At 42.0% G+C, this 14,456-nt stretch overlaps 1 protein-coding gene and 1 long non-coding RNA gene across 5 annotated transcripts; both read left to right on the forward strand.

Annotated features, from left to right (window-relative positions):
* Usp2 (Ubiquitin specific protease 2) lies at positions 1-14,109 on the forward strand. 4 transcript variants are annotated; one of them, XM_064700034.1, is made up of 11 exons: positions 1-95; positions 1,406-1,540; positions 1,614-2,308; positions 5,787-6,737; positions 10,758-10,953; positions 11,559-11,708; positions 11,776-11,989; positions 12,051-12,373; positions 12,439-12,588; positions 12,654-12,732; positions 12,801-14,109. In XM_064700034.1, exons 3-11 carry the CDS (start codon positions 1,829-1,831, stop codon positions 12,871-12,873), a joined length of 2,616 nt encoding a protein of 871 aa, XP_064556104.1. In that variant the 5' UTR covers positions 1-95; positions 1,406-1,540; positions 1,614-1,828; the 3' UTR covers positions 12,874-14,109. The 4 variants fall into 4 exon arrangements, with proteins under 4 accessions (XP_064556104.1, XP_064556105.1, XP_064556103.1 ...); XM_064700035.1 differs by lacking the exon at positions 5,787-6,737 and having other exon boundaries at positions 15-95; XM_064700033.1 differs by lacking the exons at positions 1-95; positions 1,406-1,540; positions 1,614-2,308; positions 5,787-6,737 and adding an exon at positions 7,322-9,819.
* Positions 2,326-5,052, forward strand: LOC135440716 (uncharacterized). The gene is made up of 2 exons (XR_010438350.1): positions 2,326-3,591; positions 3,625-5,052. It is a non-coding gene; the product is annotated as an uncharacterized LOC135440716 (long non-coding RNA).
* Positions 14,110-14,456: the final 347 nt, after the last annotated feature.

The following is a 14,456-nucleotide window of genomic DNA, read 5'->3' on the forward strand; positions in this document are numbered from 1 at the left end:
TAGTTCGTTTGCAAAACTGACTCGCTCCTAAGTGAGTTCTGCGTGCTGTGGGCTGAAAATTGCATATAAAAGCCAATAATATAAGTTATTACCATGTAAAGAAGCTCAGTTAGTGCAATAAATTGTTTTTTTTTTTGGTGTGCGTGCCAAGCGTTGAAACAATAAGACGTATTTAGAATTTTTTCTAGCGTCGTGAGTGGGTTGTGTGTGAATGATGAATTTTATAAATAAATATACTGCTTGGCAAGGCGCTGCATTCCCCTCATCAAATATCTATATTAAAGTGTTCGCGTTCTAAAACGAAATTTACAGTCATAGTCGTCACTTTTCCACTTTCCATTTTTGAGAAAGATATTTCACTTTGCGTAATTCGTACGTTGCTTGCTTGGCCGCGTATATGTACATTCATACATTCGTATGTATATGTTTGTGTTCGTCGCCTTTTGGTGTGTGTGTCTCAGTGTGTCGCTGTCGCCAATATCAATATTGCTATCTCAGTTGCGCATATGGCGCTATAGGCCAGGCATAGCAGCGCAGTTTTACTACTGCCGCCACCGCCGTATCACCCAACCAACGGGAACGTGGCGACCGCCAGCGCCAACCAGTTGTGTGTGTGTGTGTACTTTTAAGCGCTTTTATAAATAGATTCGCCTTTTTTCTTTTTTTTTTTGTTGCTTTAATTATAATAATTTCGATTTTTGACGTGATTTTCGGCATCGCTGCTTCACATAGGCGCATTGGAATGTGTAAATTTAAAAAAGTTGCTATAGTGATGTTTATAGTTGTAGTTATAACTGTAGTTGTATTTATGAACGAGAGATCGATATGATAGTGGCCATGTGTCCGTCCGTTTGTTTACGTGTATGTGTGTGTGAGGTTGTGGCGCCCTATCATACACATGCACGAACGCACGCACACTGCGAAACACGAGCAACGGTTTCCTCGGTTACAATGACATTGCGCGCCGTATAGGGCCGTAGACAGCCTGGCGGCGTCTTATACACACACACACATGAAAACAAACATACGCAACTTCACTATTACCGCATAGCTACCCCACTCACTCACACAGACCGGCAGTTGCATTGAGTTGTTGTTGTGACAAGTTGCAGCGTCGTGAAACTTGAAATATTGTGATTTTTGTTGTTTTGTTATTTTGTAAACAAGTGTGACACGACGAAGTGGGCGACGTCGGCGGCGCTGTTAAGTTTGTGATAAATTTATGAAATTAGTAATCAGCTGTAACTGTTAGTCAGACCCTATATATATATATATATATGCATATATATATAGATAGATAGATATATATAGATAAATAGATATATATATATATATATATATATATATGTTTATTTATATGTAGCTTGACGAAGGTCGTTTATGACAAATTCTCCTTTAATTACAGTTTGCCTCTTCTCCACTGCAACAATAACGGGTCTTTAATGTAGCATAAGCAACAACACTAACTAAATAAAAAAAAAACTATGTAAATAATCTACAAAAAAAGAAAAGAAAACGGAAAGAGCAACTGCAAGCCAAGGTGAGTGAGTGCATCTCGCGCGCTGCCATTTTGAAAGCTACTCACGCATCTACTTTCACTCTCACTCTCACAGCAAAAAAAACCAGAGCAACAATTACAAAAATAAAACAGGAGCTAAAGAAAAATCTAAAGAGAGCGAGCGAGCGGAGAGCGAGGAACAGGACGCTCTGCCAAATCAGTAACGTCAGCAGCGGCAGCGGCAACAACAATAACGAGTCAATTCACAAAGGCAAACAGCAAAACGGCAAACTGGTCCGATTGAAGCGGTAGAACGCTGCTGCCACTAATATGCGTGTGATTTCGCCGCGTAGATCGTCAACGTCAGCAGCGGGCAGTGGCAGTCTTTACGGCACAACGTCGACCAGCGGAGCTGGTAGCTCGACCAGCACCAGCAGCAGCAGCACCACCAGCGGCATCGGCGGCGGCACAAGCAACGGCTACTCGCGCTACTCCAGTAGCTACTACGATCATCGCGGCAGCAGCCTATCGAAATTGCTGCCCTCATCAGCTGGCACGGGCACCTCCTCAGCCGGCTCATCGTCCACATCCGCCTACAATCATCACAGCAGCAGCAGCGCGAGCAGCTACTATCCCAGCTCCTATTCAGCATATGCGTATACGCCGCGCGTCAACACACAGCGGAATAGCATCGGATCTACATCGTATCTGAGCGGCGGTTCCGGATCTGCTCTCAATTCTGGATATCGGAATAGTTCATCGTATTTGAGCGGCTCCAATTATGATTCAGTTTCGTACGGCCGATGCGGAGTGAGTGTTTACTTTAATGTTAATTATCGCTTTAGCCACACACACCTTTTACCCCCAAACCAACCCCTTTTATTCCCCCTTGATTAATTTTTGATGTACATGCATACATACTTATACATACATATGTGATGTTCAATTGATGGCTGAACAGAGCTCTATATAGTATTCTGTATTTGTATTATGCTGGGCAATATGTATATTAGTGTAGATCTCTTATCACCTTAAAAAACTCTAAGGCTTCACTCTCGAACTCGAAACTATTTGGGCTTTGAACAAAACACAAAACATCCATACGCACAATCGCACATCTGTACACATATACATACATAAACACACACACACACTCTCGAATCATTTGGTGATTTTTGTGTGTCAACTAGAGTAATCTATTACAATAGTCAAAGATTCGTTTCTGTCGTAATTGTATAATTGTATTTGCACATATAGCTTATATAGCTAGCATATACTAGCTTCACATACACACATGCATATACCTATTAATGTTCATATTTGTCAAATATAAGGGCTGTTCCAAGAATGCTTTATTTTCAAATCTATCAAAATCTTATTTATTAATCTGATGCAATTTACAATGCTAAGGATAATATATAAGAGTTATCTAGTCTGAAGTCTCCGATTACGAAATACCCTGCCAAAAAATAGACGCATACCATGCTCGGCGTGGATTTGCGTAGCCGTAGATCATCAGAGCTATAAGATGGGCCACACCTTTTAGCAAGGTGGAATGTCATATCCGCCTAACTTGCATTCTATTGTTACTATCATAAATGTCGAGAGTATCGTGCTAGTAAACCCCTATGGGCTATACGTCACTTTAAATAAACCTTCAATTCCGACACACAAACATGTTGCAAGTTGCGCTTCTTTTCTATGGAAATCTGCCCGAACATTAAAAATGTTTCAGGACACAAAGATGACGTTCAATTTAAAAACAATTTTTACTTTTATAATTGTTATTTCATATTTTTATACATAATGCAAACATGCTAGTACCTGGTACACTAGAAATCAAGAAACTACTTATCTGTGTTTATACTGATAGTGACGTGTTCATAGGGACGGAAAGACAGACTCGATTTTTGATGTTCATCAAAGAAATATATAGACTTTAGAGGCCCAACATTTTGGCCAGTATTTAATGCATATAGGGGTATTCAAAATAATATAATTCATTTAGAGTTTTTTGTAAGAAAAGTAAAAGTAACAATTTATTTCCGTGAGGTTTTTAATTACAGAAATAGGGAACAGTCGTATGCGTGTAGGTGTATATGTATGTGTTTGGTATCTAATTGTAGCTGTGCGTGTGCTTTGATACATATGTATGTATGTGTGTGTGTGTGTGTATATATGCAAAGTGCGCTTGTGTGAGTGTGTGTTACTTTAGTATATAAAACTATTTTTAATCAGCTTTGACTGCGCGTTTCATGTTGTGCATTATCCAAAAGTCACAAGTAGCCCATGACATACACTTACCTGGTCGCAAAACCTAGACCAACCACAACCCCCCACTGCCTGCCCACCTTTTCACGCACATTCGCATATGTACATGTATTTACATGTGTATGTGCATATGTTTGATAGTCATATCCAGCCAGGCACACCCATGTTGGCTCTGCATAAACGCATGGCAGTTCGCGCCCCTCCTCCCCATATTCCCCACACATACACCCTCTAGAGCTTTAACTGTGTATTTACCGTTCTTTTTCTGACACTCGTTTGACAGTTGGCGGCATTTTGAAGTTACTTTTCTAGTTTTTGCAAACTTGTCATTTGTTTTCGTTCTCTTGTTGTTGTTCTTTCGCTGTTAAGTGGTCATATATGTACATACATACATATGTAAGTGTACGTACATGTGTGCGTGTGTATGTTGAAAGCTGCGATAAGACGGCGAATGCGTCATGACCACAAACATAGACCCACCCGCCGCGCTACGGCAATGGAATGTTTTCGCCAGGCCAAACCACTTGTTGGCACAGCTCCAATGGCACCACCAACAACAACAACAGCAGCATTACCAACTGCAACAACAGCCCCAGCTACTGCAACAACAACAACAAATGTGGCTCGCCCTTGTGCTATCCTCATACATACATATGTATGTGAAAACATTTGCTGTTGGCATCGGGCGGCGTTAAAAATTCAAAATTCCCAGTATGTTTAATGTGACGATGCATTCATTGTTCGTAAGTGCGTATATGTGTGTGTCTGTGGGGCATAAATACATATGCACACGTATTTATATCAAATATATGGCGTATGCATGCGTATGTACTATGCATGTATTTGTCATAAATCTGCAAAATGAAATAAAACATATAGGGCGTACCATCAACTGATAAACCAATTTAACGCATGACTTATCCATGTCGATGACAACTTGAATATTTATCCTTCTCTTGATTTCGATGGCAGTTAAATTTGTGCAAGTCATCGTCACAATTTTTCGACTTCATTAATCATTTGTATTGGTCGCCCACAAATTAAAATGCTTTGGTTTCAGAGCATATTCTTAATTCTGAAAGTTCGCAATCCTTATACAAAAAAAAATTGAAAATTTATGATTGCAATAATATATTTTATAATTTTATTAAGTGAGTCATACGTTTTTCGCAAAAAAATTATTTAAAAATACAAAATACAATGACTTTTATGTCTGGGCAGCTACCATTTCTTATCGACCTTATTTGCGACTTTTTCTAAACCATAATCATAGCCTTAAAAATCCAAATTACTTTCAACGAAAAAGCGACTTAAATTTGAAAACCTGAGAGGCAAGTTTAACCATGATACATAAAATGTGTCTGGAGCGTGTCCTTGTCAAAGTTCTTAACAGTTGGGGAAAAGTACAAAGTTTATCAATCGTATATATTGCGTTTCGTTTGCTCTTGTCGCAAATTCTATAAATAGTGGCAATGCTAAATCGATAAATTTGTCTCTACAAAGTTAACAATGTCAGGCAAATGTCTTTGCTAAAATGCAATTAAACTGAACAGCATTGCAAAGTGCATGTTGAGTTTCCAAGGAATGTGGAAAAATAAACATTAATCAGTTGATGGGCCTAATTTTACGAATGGAGGCGCGCGTGTAAAGTCGTGTTGCGCCTATTGCATACTTACGGGCGGTTTACGCAAATCTTGGTTTTTACTGGGTATGCGATGGTTTGTCTATTTTCTTTCGACTTTTTTTCCTTTTTACTGCATTTCTTTTGGAGTTTATTGTATACAATCTTATTTTTCTTGTTTTTTTTTTTTTTTTTTTTTGTATTAATTTGAATTTTGGTTTTGTGTTGCTGCCCATCATATGAAACACATAAAAATATGATCGTAAACGTTACCGTTACCGTTATATCACACAACCAACCAAACATCGCATTCAACATGTCACAACATCTGTATAAATGTTTCAACAACAACCATGACACGAACAAACATGCAAAAAAAAAAAAAAAAACGTTTAGTTGCCGCGTCGAGCAAAGGGCACAACATCGAATGGCGACGGGACAGCAGCTGGGGCAGCAACAAGCTCCACAGGCACAACAACAACAACAACAGCCACAGCAACTAAGAAAGACGATTGGGGCTTGAAGCAACGCCGAGATGCTGCCAAAAAGCTGCCACCGAGCGGTGCAGATGGCAATGGCAACGATGCGACAGCTAACGGCAGCAGCTCAAAACGTTTGTCATGCTCATCATCATCCCTAGCACATTTTGTTGCCACATCTGCCCTGGACATATACGAAAAGTACAGTCCGGCCAACTATAAACCCAACTGTGAACTGTCACGTTCCAGATCGGCGGTCAATGAAGCCGACACCGACAACCGCAACAACAACAATGATAACAGCGCCACCTGCACCGTTACACTGGACAGACCGCGCAGCAGCAGCCGCTACAGTCGCCTATACAGCAGCAACAGTGATGCCGGCGGCGGGGACACATCGGCCAGCGAAACATCACATCTTCGGCAGCGCAGCGGCTCTGGTAGATACACGCTCAGCGGCAGCAACAGCAGCGGCGATGTACCAACGGCCACTTTTACGCTGCGCAGCAATCGAACGCGACGCAACGCTGCACAGGATGTGCCGGAAAAGACCATTACCAATGGCCATGCGCCTGCGCTGGAGACGAACAGCAATGGGCTGGACGCCAAGCTTAATGGACTATCGCTGCTGTCGACGTCGCCCAAACGCAATGCCATCTACGACAGCTCCAGCGGGTCGGCAGCGGATACCACAGACGATGCGGCGGCGTCGACGTCGGCCACAGTTAATAACCTAACGGTCACAGCTGGCAAGGGCAAGGCCAATGGTGATGTCAATGGCGCAGCTGATGGCGACGCCGATGCTGATGGTGATGTCAGCGCCACAGCAACGCTGACGCTGGCAGAGAGCGCCGCTGCGCGCAGCAAGGTAAACGAGCTGAAAATGCAATAAGCCAGGATATCTAAGCAACTGACAGCCAAAAAATATATTAATACTAATCGCATGCCAGGGTTGCCATCCGCGACGAGCAGCTGCCAAGCGATAACTGTTAACTAATTATCGATAGGCATAAGCTTCTGTGTGTGTTGAATTTTGTGTGCGTGTGCGTATGTGTGTGAATAACGATACATTGTTGCTATTGCCTTGCCCAAGCCCAAACCCAACCCCAACCACAGCCCCATCCCTTAACCTTTGTGTTAGGAGAGTTTTGCTTTACTGCGGTCACGGTCGGTGAAGCAACCAACCCGATTAATCATCATGCATTTATATATTTACATATATATACACATTAAAGCTCACTTGGCATTTATATACATTCTTTCTCTTGCTCCATGTTCTCTGTTTTTTACGATCTGGCTTTTCTTTGTTATTCGTTTTGTGGCTAAACCGTTACACACATTTTTCAATTAATCGATTACATCAATATATATGTATTTCTATATATTTTTAGCTAAACTCTTGCAGATCGCGTCCCTTTTAACTAACCAAACTAACTCACTTGATTATTAACTTGATTAAACCAAGTAATTTGAAAGCTAACGAAGACAAAAATCATATAACTATTCTACCCAGAGCAATCGAAACCAAAAACCAATAAATTATCGATAACGCAACTGCAACCGTAATTTGTAGAACTGATCGAATCGATAATAATTTAGGCAGGCGTTCCAAACAAAGTTCAAAACTATCCATACTTGAAAAATTTTAGTTTAACGCAGTAGTTTGTATTTGCAAACAGTCCAAATGTGTGTATAAGGTAGTTTTGAGAGTATGTATTTTTGGTAAGCACAACACACCTTTTCAAATTCGATAAAAAAAATTGAACACAACAACAAGAAGAACATCAACTATCCGTAACTGTAATAATAATTATAATAATAGAACAGAAAGAATTAATAATAATATCAAGGCGTTAAATAAGAAAAAAAGCATTGCAAATACATACAACAAGGAAAGTATAGAGAGAAAGAAAACCACAATTCAGAGAAGCAACGCGTCGTGTCGCCGCAGCAGCAGCCGCCAATCGACAAGGAGCTGTTGAATGATGTTAGACATTAAGAAAACCAGAGGATTCCATAAGATTCCAGCGTCTAAACTGCAGCGCGAGGGAAATACTGCGGCAGCAGCAGTGACAACAGACGGCCAACAGCAAAGAGGCCACATTAATAGTCAACAACACCAGCAACAACAACAACATCAGCAGCACCAGACGGCGTCGCGACACGCCAAATCCTTGAAAACCAGTGGCGCTGGCGGCGTCGGCATTGTCCACAAGCAAGCGACTGCTCTCAAATACGTTGCCAGCAACGGGACCGGACCAAGCGGCAGCAGCGTGCGTGCAGCCGGACACAATTCAAGCACAGTTGCCGGCGGCGGCGGCGCTGTTAATCCTGTGCGTGCGGCCAATCAGCGCTATTTCTTGGTATCCAGCTACAAGGATCCCAGCTTTCTCAAGGCCGAGTGCGACCTGGCGCATGCCCAGGTGACGCTCAAACAGACGCAAGCTGGCAAAAGCAACAAGCGCAACAAAACGAGCGACGATCACAAGAATAACAACCACAACAACAGCAACAGCAGCGGCAACGGCAACAGTAAACTAGCAGCAGCTGCAGCCGCGTTAGCAACAAACGGTGGCATTGGGGGCAGCGACATTCCGTTGAATGACATGCGTCGACCGACGACGCTCAATGGCAATAAAGCGGCCGGCACGAGCAGCAGCAACAGCAACGCCAGTAGAACAACAACAACAATAGCTGGCGGCAACAATACAGCCGTCCACAGGATCGATATTAGATATAGCCATAGTCATAGCCATAGCCATAGTCAGAGCCAAAGCAAACAGCAACTGACATTGGGCCAAAAGGCAACAGTTGGAGCAGCAGCAGTGACAACAACAACAACAGCAGCAACATCATCTTCAGCAGCAGCGGCAGCAAGCGGACGACTTGCGGCTGGCAAACTGAAGCCGCTTGTGCTGCAGTGCAATAACAATCACAGCGCCATGAATAGTCACAGTAGCTACAACAATAATAACAACAACAACAGCAGCAGCAGCAACAATAGCAACAGCAATAACAACAGCATGCAACGCCAACAGCAGCAACACGATGACATTAGCTACATTGATAGCGACGATACACCGACAAGCACAGCAGCAACAGTTGCTGCTGCAACAGGAACAGCAGCAGCAGCAGCCACAGCAACAACAACAACAACTGGAGCAACAACATCGGGCCAAAAGTTGGCCAATATCTGTTATTTTAAGCCCATAACGCCGCCCTTGCAGCTGCGCAATCAGCAGCTAAGCAGCAGCAGCAGCAGCGGTAGCAGCGGTGACAAGCCAATTGGCCACCGTGCGATGCGGCCCAAATCCACAATCATCTCGTTTTCCAATTCGAATTTTGCGGCCAGCTATGAGAAGTTCAACAATTATAAGCACACAAATGGCGAACAGCGGCCCAAGGAGCGGGAGCGGGAGCGGGAGCGTGAGCGTGAGCGGGAACGCTTGGAACGGGAGAACGGCAGCGGCAATGCCAGCAATGCGCGTCGCTATGGCATCGATTCACTCAGTATTAAGGCCTCCATCGAGAAGTTCAATAATCTCAGCGAACAGAAGCGACAGCCAGCGCCGGTGCGCAATAATGCAACAGCAGCAGCGGCAACAACAGCAACAGCAGCAGCGGCAACAACAGCAACTGGCGTCGCTGCTGCAGCAGTAACCTCTGGCAGCAGCAGTAATCTGCAGCAGCGCTACAGCGGCGACATGGAAAACGCACGCATCGCGGCCGGCTATAGCAGCTCCTTGACACGTGCCGCATATCGGACCAGCGGCAATACACAAACAAGCAACTGCAGCGGCAACAATGCCACGACGGCAGCAACGGCGACCGTGGCGCCCATGAGTAAATCGGCCAGTCGCATTGCCCACAGTCTGTTGGCCAAAGCGACCAATTCCGATTGTGCTGGCCAAGCGATTACAGCGGCGACTGCATCGCCCAGCAGCCACAAGGTAAATCTTCATCAACATCATCATCATCATCAGCATCAGCATCATCAGCACAACAACGATGCGGGCGGAGCAGCAGCAGCAGCAGCACCTGCTGTCTCTGCCAGCGCCCAGGGCGCCTACTCTTCCTCCTCCTCCTCCTCCTCCGCCGCTGCCGCCGCCGCCGCCGCCACAGTCAACAGCGTCACAGCCAGCGACAGCGTAAGTGGCGCCCAACTTTCTTGGGGGTGGCGCTCTCATTGCGCTCTTTGCCCAATCTCTCTTTCTTTCTCTCTCTCTCTCTCTCTCTTTTAGTCTCATTGTGTGTTTCAGTTTATAGTTTAAAAAGTTTTAAGCAACAGCTAAAGGAGCTGCTTCTCTAAGAAGCTCCCTTGTCCATTTTTATCACCAGCACAGAATACACCGTAAACCGTTTTTAGTTTTCAGCATATCCTGATTTTGTATGTATGTTCGTCTGTGTGTGTGTGTGCGTGTATGCGTTTTTGGTTATTGTAGCTTATATTTTGGTGCAGGTTTTCCAGAACAACGCGCCTTGATTTCGAATTGGATTTTGGTTTCGTTTTGCCTATCGATATCAATATGGTTTATTTTTGTCTCCCTCTCGCTAACCCCTGCTCGTTCGCTCGCTCAACTCGCCTGCACATGCACAATTTTATGTTTTGGTCATGTTGCGTTGTTGCGTTTCGTTAAGTTTGCATGTTTGTATTTTCTTTTAACCGCCAAACACACTCACTCACTCACTCGCTCACTCGTTCGTTCGTTCGTTCGTTCGTTCGCTCGCTCGATCGCATAACAATACAACGCCAGCCAATTTCAACACACATGCATCCCTTTCTAACGATCGATTGCTCGATGCTTTTGAATAACCGTTATTTTGTCATTGCGATTTTTTTTCGTATTTTTGTATGTACATCGATAAATCGAATTTGTATTTCGTGTAGGTGTCTCGGAATACCGGAAGCACCGTTCGTTCAGTGCTACCACCTGTCTCGCCAACATCCAGCCGCTATTGGGATCGGGACAGCGGACGCAACAACACCAACGCCACATCCTCTTCCATTGGCACATCATCGTTGAGCAATAAGCATAATAACCTCGATGATGGCTACAAAAGCAACCGGGACGAGAAGTTCGAGGGTGAGTTAACCTATCTTATTTGGCACTTGCGGAAATCTGTCAAAGTTTGGGAAAAGGACTGCAATAAGTCCATTTGTTCATTAAGATCGAAGTTTTGGATAATTCCAATCTATATGAAAACTGATCTAAGAGTTTGCTTCATGTTCATAGTTATTCAGTTTCGATTGGAAAATTTCCTTTTGAAATAACAAATGGTTAAGTAGGCCTTAACTTATTTTGATGCGAGTTAAATACAAATGGCTCGAAAAAAAACATAATACATGTTTATAAAATAGAGCACACACAAGTTATGTACATTCTAGAAATTTCTCTAACTTCAGTTCGCCTTTAAGTAGGCTGTGCTCGGCCTGTAGGTATTAGATGTCAGTTAGATTATTCCAGTATGCCAGTTGACATAGTGAGCCAGATATACATACGTAGGAACTACCGCATAAACTAGATCTCAAAACCATTCAGAATGCCGGCCGTCAATCGAACACGAAGAAGGCAAATCCATAACACGCCATCCGAATTGGGGAGTGCCTTTTGGGCCACGCCCAGTTAGCTATAATAACTCTAATGGCTCTTAATAATTAAAAATTTTGATTATATGCCCTCACCCACAGGTCTATGCGGTCTGAGAAACATTGGAAACACTTGCTTCATGAACTCGGTCATCCAATGCCTGAGTCACACGACTGAGCTGACGCGCTTTCTGCGCGCACATCATACCAGCACGCGCACGGCAACCTCCAAGGATCAGCAAATACTACACGGTAAGTGATCGATAGCGTATTCTGATTCATTATATTTACGATTGAGTTTTAATCTTTTTTATTTTAGAATTTGCCAAACTCATACAGGAAATGTGGACGACAAATGTGCACAGTGTAACGCCGATGGAACTGAAGCGCGCCTTTTCGACAAAGCATCGTATGTACAGCGATTACAATCAACAGGATGCGCAGGAGTTTCTGCGTTTCTTTCTTGATTCGCTGCACTCGGCACTCAACAGCGGCGTCAAGGGTGAAACGCTTAACATTGATGATAATCTCAGGTGAGAACTATTCTAATTAAACTACAAACGATCCTCAAACTGATTAACTGACTAATTTTAGTGACAATAAGAAGGCCGATCTGACATGGGAGTGGTATGCTAGGCATGAGAATTCCCTGATACGTGATCTGTTTGTTGGTCAATTGAAGAGCACACTGAAGTGCACAACGTGTGGAAATACAAGCGTTACCTTTGACCCATTCTGGGACTTGAGCGTGCCACTACCATCGTCATCGCGCTGCAAACTAGAGGCCTGCTTAGATCTGTTCATACGCGAAGAGGTGCTAGATGGTGACGAGATGCCCACATGCTCCAAATGCAAGACACGCCGAAAATGTACTAAAAGCTTTACCATACAGCGTTTCCCCAAATATCTGGTGATACGTAAGTGCAACGTGCAATTCCATATATATAGTATTTGTAATCCCATCACTCTTCCCCTGTTTCAGATCTCAAACGCTTCTCTGAAACGCGCTGGAGCAAGCTCTCGAATATTGTTGAGTTTCCCACAGCGGATCGTGAGCTCAATATGGCCTCATATGGCGCCAACGCAAATTCGAATGTGCATTATTCGCTCTATGCGATCTCCAATCATATGGGTATGTCGCAATAACTTAAACCAAGCACCTCCGTTTTACTAAACTCAACTTCCCGGTTGGTACAGGCTCGACGGCTGGTGGTCATTATGTGGCACTCTGTAAGCATCCAGTCTCACACAAGTGGCATGAGTTCAATGATAATAGGTATATGCATTGTTTATTTATTAATTATTATATTTTATACTGATATTAATAATAATTGATAATTGCAGCGTCAGCGATGCTATTCCTGAAAACTGTCTCGTTTCATCCAGTGCCTATATTTTATTCTACGAACGAGCGTAAAGCTAACTCCCCACAATTACCTAGCAGTTGAATCCAATAAGCATTAACAACAGCAACACCAAAAGCAACAGCAACACCATCTTAAGCGGCAACAATAACAGCAGCAACAACTGCAACATAAAATGAAAAAAAGAAGAAAAATAAGTGCAATAACAACAGCAAAGTCACAACACCTTAGTAAATGTTTCGTAGAACTTTGCAATAATGCAAACGTGCGTAAATTAAAATTAAAACTTAACTATAAACTAATTCTTAACACAAATCCAATACCAAATAACAACAAACGGTTAATTGGACGGCAAGCGTGTATGACGATCGTTGGAGGTGAATGATGTATATAAGAGATGGCTAAACCCAAAACAGAAAACCAACAAGAACATATGAAACAACAACATTCAAAAAAGATGAACGAACAAAAAATAAGAATTATAACAATTTATGTAACACCGCTTTCGGCAAGCCAAACAACAGCAGAAGCAACAGCAATCGCTCTATACTAAACACAAATAAACAACAGCAAAAACAACACGCAACACACAAGAAACCACACAACACAACAACAAAATTGTTATTTTTACCAAATTTTGTCTTGCATTTCTCTGGCATATATTTAGTTTGTTTTCTAAGCGTCTTTAACGAAAATTTTGACCCGTCTCCATTGAATATATCACACAGAAAGAAAAAAAACGTACATTAACACATTGTGTACAGTATATAAATTTATATATATATATATATGGAGCGATTTGCCAATTCAAACTATATAAAACAATGCAACTATATATAATTGCCATTGGTTTGCCGAAAGTCGTGTCAAGTGGTTGTGTAAAAAAGGAAACTAAATTAAAAAAAAAAAAAAAACAAAACAAAACCAAAACAAAAAACAAGAAAACAAAAACGCTAAAAAACATTAAAGAAAATGAATTGAACAAATACTAATTTGAGCATTCACCATAACTTGTGCAATGTATATCAGTATATATTTCATAAAAAGCAACAACAAAAAATGGTGAATGATTAATCAATAATAAAATAAAAATAAGGGGAAAATAGGGGCGCTAAGCAGCGCAGCTCCATAAACAAAGCAAAACAACACATACAAAAACACACATACACACACTCATCAAAACTAGCAAAAACAAAAAGCTTTTAGCAAATGATTAGTTATTAAAAAAAAACAAAACAAAACAAAACAAAAACAGAAACCTGAGACAACAAAAACAAATCGTAAAAACATTTTGGCGTGAAGAAACAAAAACTAACTGAAGCTGCATTGTGAAACGTACTTATGATAAATGCTAGCAGCTAATAATAAATAATAATTATAGCACGAGAGAACACCAACCATATTTAAAAAAAAAGAAAAAGCAAACTAACATTTACAAATTTTTCAAACTATTTTGTTCCAGTCAAATGCAAATCTATTCAAAAATTATATTTAATTCAATCCAAGCGTCCGCCGCGTTCAACGTTCCCATTGAACATCAAACTAGTCTCAAAGAGTTATGTATACATTGTATCTACTTACGCAGAACCTTGTTTATTATCTATCTATCTACATTTATATATATTTATATAAACAT

This window comes from Drosophila montana, unplaced genomic scaffold (genome assembly GCF_035044405.1).
Source record: "Drosophila montana isolate Dmon_TW-CO22-7 unplaced genomic scaffold, ASM3504440v1 contig_1624_1, whole genome shotgun sequence".
NCBI classification, from domain to species: domain Eukaryota; kingdom Metazoa; phylum Arthropoda; class Insecta; order Diptera; family Drosophilidae; genus Drosophila; species Drosophila montana.